This window comes from Tinamus guttatus, unplaced genomic scaffold (assembly GCF_059628265.1).
Source record: "Tinamus guttatus ecotype Peru unplaced genomic scaffold, ASM5962826v1 Tinamus_guttatus_pri_ptg000150l, whole genome shotgun sequence".
Taxonomy (NCBI): domain Eukaryota; kingdom Metazoa; phylum Chordata; class Aves; order Tinamiformes; family Tinamidae; genus Tinamus; species Tinamus guttatus.
In genome coordinates, this window is record NW_028288684.1 from 11,022,423 (window position 1) to 11,034,982 (window position 12,560).

A 12,560-nucleotide genomic window follows, 5' to 3' on the forward strand; every position below is an offset into this window, starting at 1 on the left:
CAATTTCATCAGATGGAGTTTGACATTCAGATGCCCCAGGTCGCAGAGCACAAGCAGTGAATTTCTGTTTTGTACTGACTCACTTTGGGCCGCAAACATGCGAGTACAGTAGCTCCATATTTCAGTAGGATTTCATGAACTGCAAGCGTGGAAAAAGATAGAGAGCCATAAACTACATCTACTAATAGGTTTTGGCCCCTTGGTTGAAGGTGAAGAGTGGCAAAAGTCTGGTTCCAGACAGTGATATTCAGTTATAACTCATCAATCTAATAGGAAGGGAGGTTTAAGAGCACTCAGAGACCACCAGTCACAGCTTTTACTTTTTAAGACATACAGAAAGAACATATAAAAAGGGAAATGAGAGGCGTGCTGGATAAGCCTGAGCCACAGGCCAGAAGAGCAGGGGAAGCTCTCAGACAAACATGTTTTGACCTTCAGCAGTTCCCCAGAGTTTTACGAATGGGATCAAGGGGCTACAGACACTCAGTTCACACATGCAGGAGGTTCCTGTGTGCAGAACCACTTAGGGAAACCCAAGTGACCGCTGCGCAACACAAAAAAAAAGAGTATTTTTACACAGCAGAAAATTTGTGCTCAAAGAGGTAAAGCAAATCAAACATGGGAAAACAAACTAGACACGGGTTTATAACTAACCATAACAACCTGGCCTTCTCCCATCCCCGTAAACTTCTTTCCCCACTAAACACTCTCTCGTGCCTGAAGTAGCAACTTCAGTTATCAGAGATTAATGTCAATACATTTAATGTATGGCTTCACTGATGAAGAACTTCATCTTCATTTCCATTCATCATCACGCCCAGGCACTTCAGCAACTGTTCCGACGGGAAACGCCGGCCCTGCCCGCTGTGGAGCTCTGCAAACCCGCTCCTCGTCACGGCCTCCAGCAAGACGTGGTGTTTGTGCGTGAGTCGCTGGGCATTTAGTTCATGAAGCAAGAAATTCTAAAGGGTTTGATCAAAAGTATCTAACAATTATGAATATGAAAGTTTGTTTTTACTACTAAAATCAAAATAGTACATGTAGTATCTGGAAATTAAACACTCATACAAGTCTCCTTCCCTCTCACCCCTCCAAACTGGGCCCTTGCCTCCCTTCCCTATCGCCACGTGCAACATGCACAAGACAAACTTGCAATCTAAAATTACATTCAACTTCTCCGGAGTTTTTTTTTCTTCAACTGAAGAATTTAACATTTTTTCATTGCACTTTGTTCATCTTGCCTTGGTGCGCACAACACAAATTTCATTATAGCTTTCTTAGTTCTAATCATTAGCAGCTGTTCTTCCTTACATCACGGAACATTTTAGAAGAATGTTTCAGCTCTCAAGTGCTTTAAAAAGCATCCAAAAGTGAAATATATGCAGAGGCTATTTTTCTAACCATAAAAAGGTTAGCATTATCACAGAAGTGCCAAGATTGATTAGCTTCAATGACCCACTGAAAATTTCAGTTATACTAAAAAGAAAAAAGTATGTCTTGAAAATGGAGAGAAGTCAAAGTAAACTATGCTTTAAATTTCCCACATCAAAAGAATTGTCAGAGCAAAGCCACAAGAACTGTGCTGACAAATCAAAACACAGTATTTCCTTGACTGATCCTGAAACTAAGAAGAAAAACTACCTGCTGGCGTGGCCCATACTTTTTTTTTTTTTTAAAAAAAAAAAAACCTTGTCTTAAGTTAATTATAATACTTGAACCAGCAAGGAGCAGAAATTTGACTCAAGTTCAATCAGTTGAAATATTCAACCTTCAGCTCCTGCACCAACCTTTCCGTACCTAAGGAACCGTGGGATGCCTTCCAAATTACTTGCAACATTTGATAACATGCAGTAATGAAGTGTCCCTAATTTAAACGCTGTCTTAATTTGCATTTGCACATTGCGTTTTCAATTTGTACCGTATCATTCACCTCCTCCATAACAGTAGCACATTTTCTTCTCACCACCTTCTGAATACTGAAATAAAGTCTCTTTTGCAGGCCAAAAGTGCTTTCCTATTCTGTATTCCTTTCCTCTTTCCCCCTTATTTTCTCAATACCACCTCCACCTCCTCAATGCAACACTAACAAATGATTTAAGTCACTGGGAAGAATTAAGCAGCAGTGGTAGATTTTCAATTGCTTAATGATTTCAAATCCAGAGAGCGTGCCTTTCAAAAGCTGCACTTTAACTAATGTCAATTTTTGCATTCAATGCAGGAGTAACAGAGTGACATGGGAGGCTTATGATATACAGGAAGGTCAGAACAGATGACCTTTTAAATATATAAAATGATAAATACTAAACTTCATACTAGACAACTGTAGAAAAAAAATGACATACTAGGTAAGTTGGCTAGTCAGCATTCAAAACTGCAGTATTGCACAACCTACTGCAACACACATCAGAAAACAAGAACAGAAGAGCTTCGTGTTGTTGAGAGAGACAGGAATCCACTGACAGGATCCTATGAGCTCCCCAAGGACCAGGCTGAAGAGATGGCTTGTGAATTTGGCATTCCTACACGCAAAGATCACCTTTCTGTTCTAGTCTCTTAACCCTCCTTTCTCCACTCACTCCCTCTCAGCATCGTCTCAGTAGTTTATTTACCCATTTCTGCCACAACTATCCAACAAACTTTCTTTTGCAATGCTTGTTTCTAACAACATTGGTCCTAAACTGGTCTAAATGCTGGACTTACTAGAAAGGTCCATTTAAAATTCCTGCCCTAGTGTTGAAAATAAGGCTAACATTTCTTTTCAGTCCATTAATGAAAACAGATTTTGTGTCAACACTCAATAACCTATCCCAAATCAAGAAGTGTCATCAGCAAGACATTTAACTGCAGGTAATTATTTTCCTGTTACTACAGCACACACAAATATATTCCAGATTGCACTTTAATGTTTTGTTTGTTTCTAAAGCTTCAGCTTTTGGTGGATACCATAAAAATCAACAGGCTAAGAAAAACTTACTTTTCAGGCTACATTGTTGGGAAACCTACTAGAACAAAAGCTAGAGATAAGTAACAAATTTCTACAACCCTCCACCATTAAAGTAAAAGAAAAGTAGTATTTCAGTTGAGAAATTTCTTCCACAAACAGCAGTAAAAACACCATAAAATACTGTAAAAGGCAGAGTAAAAAAAGAAATCTCATTCTGCAAATATCCAATTCAAGGAAGGATCACATTTCAACCCTAAATGAAAGCCTCAAGTAACAGGACTTTCAAAACTGCAGCTAATACCTGTCCTGCAAACACAGTACCCTATGCATGAGCCAGGACTTTTAAACTTTCCCAGAGGTTTAAGCAGCAGTGCTCCTTCTACACCCAACCTCACATCAGTTACGCACTGCAGGAACTAACAGCAGCAGCTCAGGAAGATTTACAATTTATCAGAGATCATGCAATTCCAGATCAGCATGCAACTTCCACAAATACATCTGCAAATCGAGGAATTACACATTTCTACAAATCCAAATTTGTGAAGTCCAAAGTCTGGACTATAATAGAATCCAGTCAAAAAGGCAACTCCTGATTTTGCCAGCAGCTTTGGCTAAAGTATGTTTTGGCTTTCAATGTATCTTAATGTAAACAAGTGTCAGATCCAAAGGCTTAAGGCAGCTGTAAAGATCCATTTTTAGGATTAACTGCCTGCTCTTTTATCTGCCTTTGTTACAAAAATATGTTTGGCAGCAACAATAGGATTGGGGATTTCACTAGAGAGACCTATTGCTCTGATAAATGATTTGTAAAGAAGCCAGCGTCAGAAGATCACTCAGTAGTACAGCCTACTAAAAGTCTGACTAGTACTGCATAATATAAATATGTGTGTGCATATATACATATATATATATATATATATGAAGTGATTACAGAAATTATAGCATTTTCCAGAAGTCACGAGGTAGATGCATTATTTCTTCACCCAGGCAGTTGTTACAGCTGAAACACATGCACGCTCTTCCTTCCACTGCAGATCTGAGGGGAGGCTGTCACCACAAAGCTGGTGCTTGGAGGACACTAGCACTCCTGTTAACAGAGAAAAGGAAATGCCAACAGGCTTTCAGCAATAGCTCCCCAAAGAGCAGAGAAGGGCAGAGATGTGTTTTCTTTCTCAGAGTCAGTCAAACACCAAACAATTCCCAAGAGCATCTTCCAAGCACCAGCTCATGTGCTAAGCTGCTCAGCCACCGGGCTGGGCACAGCCAGACACCAGCTCTTGCACATTGGACATTCGAGCTGAGGTCAGACTGGAAATGAAGCGAGCACTAAGGGCTATGACTAACACAGCCTCATTCGTATTCCTTTTCTAGCAGATCAGCATTTCAGGAGCATCTCAGACTTGCTCCTTCTCTGTGCTCTACCTACCCTTGCTAAGGTTCATTTTATTCCAGTAATAGTGAGATTAGCTGCTCCTCTCCCACCTTCTCTGGCAGCTGCACTGCCTATTACCACAGAAAACCAGAATGAAATGGACTGTTTTAACTCACACCTTGTGGCCTCATTCACACAGGGGACAGACGTGACAGGAATTACCCTGCTTTTTCTGCTGCTCAGTTGTGTCTGTCACTTCTCCCCGCTGCTACGTGCGCTGTGGGGGCTTCACGAGGCGCCCCGCGCTCTGCCGGGCGCTGCCGTCCCCGGACACGGCCGAGGCCCCGGAGAGGCCGGCGCTCACGGCACGGAGCCGGCAGGGCCGCGTCCCTCCCTCGGCACAACCCGAGGGCTCCACAGAGGCCTGCGCTGACAGTCGGGTATTAAACAAGCCCAGGGCTTGGGCAAGGGGAGGAAGAGCTGCCTTGAGAAGAAGCTGCGAGCCGCCCACAGGAGCAGCAGGGTAAGGAGGATGAAAGGCAGGAGGATCTCCAAGACTTCCCCCTCAGGCTGTCTCAGAGCAATTTCTACCTCAGGTTCTCTTGATTCCAAAAAGGCTGCAGGTTATTGCCATAATTGTTCTGTTCTCCTTTCACTCATTCACCACAATTGCCCTCTGCAGAGTCTGAAGCCCAGAGGCAGTAGCTGGAGTGCAGGGCGGCCACCAGGCTCCTTCCCGCTGCCACTCAGAGGCTTCAGGCTCCTGGAGTCGGGACAAACCCAAATGTCACCCAAGAGAGAGGAAACATATCCACTCCCTGCCACTAACCAGGCTTCCTGCGACCACTGGCCAAACTCCCTGCACGTCTACCACGGCGCTATCTGGAAAGGGTGCACTACAGATTTTCTATTTTAAAATAGTAATTAACTTACAATTTGTATGTTTGTAGTATTGCAATGAACTACAGGGGACTCATTTGGGCTAACAGCTGATAAAAGCACAGCCAAAACCACAACTTGTTTTCTTTAATGAAGTGGTTCCTGTTAAAAATTACACATTGCAGACAAGTTCAGAAGACCATTCAAAATGTTTTTGTTTTGTTTTTAAACAGCAGCTCCTGGAAGTGGCAGATGTCTGCATGGGAGAAGACATCCAAGCAGAAGAGCAGTTTTCCCAGTTTTAACTACAGACTGTACTGACCAAAGCTTGGAGACTCTGGATATGCCCTTGCTAGGTGGTCTGCTTTATTGTTATTTCTGGAAGGAGCATTTCCTTCGAAAATTAGTGCTCTGTAATTTCAAGCAGCATTTCAGTCTCAGCACTCAACATGGAGAAAATTTCAACTTGAGCACTCAACACTTACAGAATTTGTGGACATACATCCACATCATCATTACAAAGACTTCCAACAGCCATTGCCTCGGATTCAGGCACTAATCATTTTAAAATGAAATTGCAGCATTTTAGAATTGACAAATTCTGTGTATTCAGAGAATATTGATTAAAACAAGGCAGCTGTAATGAAGAGCATTTGCATCATTCACTCACATCTACAGAGCTACTTCAATGTATTGAACTAGCAATATTAGCACAGCAAAACTGAGCGTAATACTGCAGCCTCAAGTAACCTACAAGAAATATTTTAACAATAGATATTTTAGCAAAAAAAAAAATCTGACTCATACAAGACTTAATATTTCTTGAAATGCAAGACCATGCACCTCAGTCATTTCTGTGCCATTCAATCACAAAACAAAATGCTCATCAGAGCTTGAATTCAGACCAAGTTTCGAAACATTAGCATGCAAGCAACACTCTGCAGGGCCAACATTGTTCTGCACGGCAAGAACCATCAATCTACCAAAAACATCTTTGCTAAGGAACAGGTTCAAGCCTCATGCTGTTAAACACAGGTTTCAAAGTGCTTCAGCACAAGATAACCACAAAAGCACACGGCAAAACACGGCCTTTTCTCATTAGGACAGGGCACGGTATGATACTACAGCGGGTGCTGCAGGGAAGTGTCACTTCCTCCAAAGACAAGCAGCCCATTCCCACTAGCTGGCAAAGCCACTGATCTATGGACAACCTTCACATGGGCACCACAGAGCCTTTCCTCGTTCACAGCACGACAGGCTTTTCAAAGAGCTATGACTAAAATCTCCTACACACTCAGCGTTCTTCTACACTGGATTCTTACTTACAAGGGGGAAAAAAAGGGATTTAAGATACATGATAAAGGCAGATTTTAAAAACAAAATTCGTACATGTCATTTTCTATCTAGATTTTGAATGAGATTGAAAATATCCAGTAGGATCATTTTGTGCTGTGTGCATTGCTTAAGGGATATACAGCAGCTATTTGCTTGAAATAAATAGCTGAACATAAGTCCCAGAGACAGAATTTCAATCCTGTAGAATTCCCATTTTTCCTAATCACCACAGATGTTGACACAAATATCTGGAATTCTGCCTTACAAGGTGCAAGAGTCCCTCTTACATTGACTTTTTCATACACTACAGAAGTTTCTAATAAATTGCTAAAAATAAATTGAAATTGAAATCATTAAAGAATAAAAAAATAAAGACTGCAGCAAACAAAGACCACTAAAGCTGCTAACCTGAATGAACAGGGAAGAAAGATTAAAGAAGGATTAAAAAAAGCCATCTATGCCTCTGGGGTTTAAATAGAGTTTTTACAAAGGACTGTATCAAAAGCTTCTGTTAGGCTTCTGATACACCTAGCAAGCAATTCATGAATGTTTTACTTGAAAATAATGACGCCGGGGAGTTGAAGATCCCTGTAATCTCAAGAGCAATGGCTGTCCAAGAATACCAAGAAATGATTTTGCTGGTATTTTGCTGGCACCCTGTACCTTGTCCCTGAGTTTAGCACTGTCTCTTTGTACAGCACATCAAAGTCTTCCAGAATTACTTTTTTATTTTTTAATTACAAAAAAAAAACAATAATACTGGATGACACTGCCACTATTAAAAAAAAAGTTTTGGTTGTACTTAGGTTATTGAAATTGCCTGGAAAGAAGATGAACTTACCTTAAAATTTTCCATCAGCTTTATGGACCTTTTTCAGTTTTCACTGCTGAGCACACACTGAGGTTCTGCCAGCAGCTTTCATTTTCATTCATGGTTGATAATAGATATTTTTTGTAATGCACAGTGTTCTGGAAACACTTTGGCTAATATCTAAATGTAGATACCTAATATCCAATGTAGACATCTTTGGCTAATATCCAGTGTTCACTTCACACAAATCATGACCTGCTGTAACTCAGCTAGCAGCACCTAAGCACACTGGTACTAGGCCTACACCCTCAGGCACTTAGGCCCTGTAGGAACGATAACTTATGGCGTATAATGTATCACAGTATTGACTTTTATTTAACTTAATTTTAAGTTTTATTTAACGATATTTAACTTGAAGATCACCAGTTTTGCATGGTTCCCCTGCAAGGCCACCAGCCTCTTTCCTTCTCTCTCCCAGCTGAGGAAAAATCACGGAGGAGACAAAGCCACCTGCTTAATATGAATTAACACATGAGCAGCAAAATAAGAGCCAGCAACAGGAACTAAAGACTGTCCACTGAGAGGGAGCAATACATAACCACAGGATCATTCAGAATTTATGTCGTGGCACGGAACTGGAGGTCAAGTTCAGAGAGAAAAGCCAGCGTAAGCTGAATTGCAGCTCTGAAAAATGATCTCCATTTATCTGCATGGTAGCATCTTTTTTCCCAGCATTACAGAAGAAAAGCCTAGAGAACTGTGGGCTCACTTTGGTGTATACAAAACTCTGTCTCCTGGATACGTTTTCTGTACCAAGTCGCGCTACAACAAGCGACCAGTTCCTGCCTCCTGGCACAGGCTCCACATCATTGCTATTTAGGGAGATTCACCCTTATCTCTTCTTCCCTACTTTCATAAACAAGTGTTTACCCAGGTCACGCTGTTTCAGTTCAAGATGTTCACAAGTTTGTAACAAAATCGCATCCTACAAACTCGCTAGTTAAATATCCTGTATTCTAAAAGAGAACGTTTGACAGCAGAAGACAAATCTGACAATATGTGACATTTCTAACAAGATGACTAAATCGGTGAGTAAACAAAGCACTACTGCAGACTTAATCTTTGCTCTCAGATGAATAGTGCTTAAAGTTTAAGAAATACAGCCTTTGCATTTGAAAATGTAACAACTAGTTTCATAAAATCAGCATAAAAAAAGTTTACAACTAGGGAACGTTGAAAGTCCTTGCAAAATCAATACAGTTAAATGCACTTGAAATGAATAATTTCCAGATGTTAGCAGAACAGCTGAATAATACTGCATATTTGCTAATCGCTCTATGTACACAGCTGACCACCTCTTTTTAAGCATAAGAGTATAAGCACTTCCAAGCCAATCCCATGACTTATGGCACCATCTCCTTTGCACCCCGGTACAAGGAGCGGTAGGTGCTGCCTGTGCTCAGGAGTCGTTACCACCCAGGGAGGCTCAAGGCCAGTGTTAAACCTGCTCTTGCTCCTTCTTAGACTGGAGGGGCTAGGAGAGACACAGAGATGAGGTGATGGGGGGTTGACAAAAGCACTCCCTTAATCATGCTGCATGCTTTTTATTAACAAATATTGCTCTTAATTGAAGGAAATTAAAATTACGTGAGTTAGAGAATTTATACTAGGCAATATTTGCAGCATTTTAGAGCTCCAAGGAGCACAAACCTGAACATCTAATTCTTCCCTACTAGAATCCACCACCTCTTAGTAGCTCAACCAGCTACTATATTTCCTGTATTTCCATCATTGACAAAACCTGCACCTCAAAAGAAAGTTCCCATTTTCAGAAACATGCTGAAGTTCAACAAGAGCAGGGGACTGTCTTGCTGTCACCATGCAGCAAAATATAAGAATATTAAAGTTGCAAAATTAATAACATAAGTTAAAAGTGTCAACACTTTTAGTTCATTCTTCTTGGGCATATTCCTACAATTAGATGATCACACCTTTTTTCCTACCTCATTTAGTAGAGAAGAGCAGAGAAGAGATATAGAAAACATACCTGATCCAGCTAAGAGCATACTCCACTCTCTACTCCTAGACTCTGCAGCATTTGGCACTACTAATTAATGCACTTCTTCATTGCAGAAATATGGCAAGGGTTCAGCACACTGCGCTCCAACTGCTTTCCGAGTCCTTCCTGGAAGGACACTCCATAATACAGCAATATGGGAGCTGCACTTGGGATGTGAGAAATGAGGGACCGAGCAGCCCAAAAGGATCGGTTCTCTCTCCAGTTCTTCATATGAACTGGTTTAATGCAAAAATAACACCTTCAAAGCTCTTATCCAGAAAATAAACAGATGTAAAAAATACCAAGTTTTTAATATATTTATGTATATAAAATATGACGTCGAGCTATATATGTAAAACAGTGCACAATTTCCATCCCATTCATTCTTATATTAGAACATTAAAACCTTCACTTTTCTATTTCTATTAAAAACTACATCATAAGCTGAAGGTATTTCACATTTCTGTCAATGACTTCCATATTAACGGAAGTCAGTAACCACCACAGGAATGGGTGCCTCGGACAAGGTCAGTTTCCAGTTAGACACCACATGCTCTTCATTTTGGCTTTCTAATAGTTGCATCTTCCACAACCGCAGCTTTTATGTAAGGCATTATTTAAATGTTATCTAAATTCCTAATGATACAAAACTTTCAATTTTTCACTTCTAATCTGCAGCAGCCTAGAAGATTAACTAAACATTTCATAATTATGCATTTATGTATAAATAACTTCACATACGTGGTCTTCCCACACTTACATAGCAAGTGCAGGAAAAATTAACCCTCAGTGCAGTTTATTGAAAATAAATCAAAGAAAAATTCTGACTTGCCTGAGCTTAAACTAACCTATAAATGTTTAATGCTGAAAAACTGTTTAAAGGTTACCTACCCACTGAAATCCCCAACCTTGAAATTTAAAGATTTTATCTCCTCAAGAGCCAGTGCGTGTGGCCTACACATAGGGAGGGAGGTGTTAAGTTACTGCACAATTATTCATCTTCAATAAAGTTAGCCTATAAACTGGTTTATCAGCAATTTACCAAAGGAAAAGTGCTGCTTATAAGTGCAGCAAGCAGGCTGAGCAGTCTAAGTTTAGGGGTGAGGCCTCTATCTGTTAAATAACAGCACAGGAAGTTTTAAATATCAGTTGGAAAACTAAATGCTTAACAGAAGGCTCCTTTTGCATGCATATAAATTAAGAAAAACACCTTTCTGAAGCAGATGGCCATTTCACTTGCTCTTTACTACAGTTTTAGTTGTTAAGAAGGAGAAGACACAAAAAAACCCACAACCTCTACTTACCAAATTCATTTTTTCTAAGCCCCAAAAAAACCCTTACTATAATGCTGTATTTAAAGATGAAATAAAAACAACATCTCTCAGAACACGGAGTAGAGGAACTCTGGGATATCAAGGTACTTTCCAAGGAAAAGATCTATATGAGTACTTTTAATAACACTTTAGAACCAGCTTTGCAAGAAGCATCCTCTCTCCCTCCATGTGTCTAAACATCTCGTTAAAACCTTTGATGGAAAGATTACGTTATTGTTCAAGATCATTTGTTAAGAGCTGCTTTAGAATGTGATGCATCGTCCATTGCAGTGGGTTTACCAGTGCCACAGACTGCAGCACCCATCAAAATTTTGACTAAAAGTTGCAGCTATTTTAGGAAGGTACAAGCAAAGCAGTAAGTGAAAGAAAACTGGCAACATTTCCTAGGTATTCAAGTTGTTATTGATAAATAAAACCAGTTATTTAGTAGGGCAGGTGGGTATTCTTTAATTTTGTCCTTTTCTTCTTCCTTACCTGAAGCCTGTCCAATATAAAATCATCAAGATTCATTAGCTTTACTATAATACGCACTTACCAGAGCTGGATTGTCTTTAGTTTCCACACCAAAAACATTCTGTCGTTTCACTGTCAGCAAATCAAGGTCTCTAGCATCATCATCGTCATCATCATCATCTTCAAAGAACCGCATGGAGTCTGCACTTGGAACCTTGCCCAAGACAGGAGCCGCCGCCTCCTCTTCTGCCTCCGATACCTCTTGCGATTCCTCCTCAGACTCACTGTCACCAGGACCTTCACTGGAAGAAGGATATTCTTCATTTTTTTCCTTTGCGTCCTCTTCAATAGTCTTCTCAACAGATGCCTTTCCACTGAAAGCAGCTCTGGATTTCTCTACTCCCTCTCTGCTTACCGAGGAGCTGGTATTTTTATCTTGCTTTGTCTCCTTCAAGGGATCTGTCTCTTCAGCGGTCGCATTCACCAGCAGCTGCCTCTGGGCTTTCTGAAGAAATCTCACCCGCGGTGCCACCGCAAGGCCAAGGGATCTAAGGAGAGAATTAAATAAATGCTCCGAAAGGTTGACACAAATCAAAATTTGACTGAAATAGAAGCCCTCACCAGTGGCTCAACTGCTTTGATTTTAATTACGGTAATTTATATCTATGCATTTTGACCAACATCTTTATAAAATGGATTTTTTGACACATAATATGATATTCTACCTTGAAAACACAAGAGAACATCAAGGGAGAAAGAAAGATGAAATAATGGAGAATAAAAGACTAGGAGGATAAGAATGACTAGGAAGTCTACCAAGAGAAGACAGCAAACAACCTCTAAAACTAAAAACAGGAGCATACTAAATATCGTTTACAATATGATATGGCAGAAGAAAAACCAGTACAGTTTTTCGTGGAAAATACACGTGTCATGACTGAGGTAGTGATGGCCCAGCACTATCCAAACAAGCACAATATGAAGGAATGACTAATTGTAGAAAGAGTCAAGAGCTCTTTGTCCCTTATCTGTCCCTTGAAAGGAAGCCCCGCTGCCTGCACCCCTTCAGAGAAGGCACTGAAAGGCTTTGATCTCCGTGGCACTAACACAGCCAACAGCAGCAATTTTTCACTCAGTTATTCATGACGATTCAAAGTCTATTAAGACTCCAAAAAGGATTAAAAATTAGCCAAAAACAAATCCATGCAAATATTATATAGGAATAATACCAGACAGCACTGCATGGGAACTGGTCTCCAACTAACAGCAACTACCAGATCATTTTAAAGTAGCTGACTTCAGTAATTTTAATCATTGCCCACTAATGTAAGTTCTGACACCGCCAACACAAATTGTAGAGCAACAGTAAAGTC

At 40.4% G+C, this 12,560-nt stretch overlaps 1 protein-coding gene across 1 annotated transcript in view; it reads right to left on the reverse strand.

The window, feature by feature from the left end:
- DDX10 (DEAD-box helicase 10) overlaps positions 1–12,560 on the reverse strand; it is a 146,811-nt gene that overhangs the window by 95,991 nt on the left and 38,260 nt on the right. Inside the window, exon 13 of the mRNA XM_088522229.1 lies at positions 11,270–11,735. Within this exon, the coding sequence (XP_088378355.1) occupies positions 11,270–11,735 (466 nt within the window). The remainder of the gene's footprint in view (positions 1–11,269; positions 11,736–12,560) is intronic.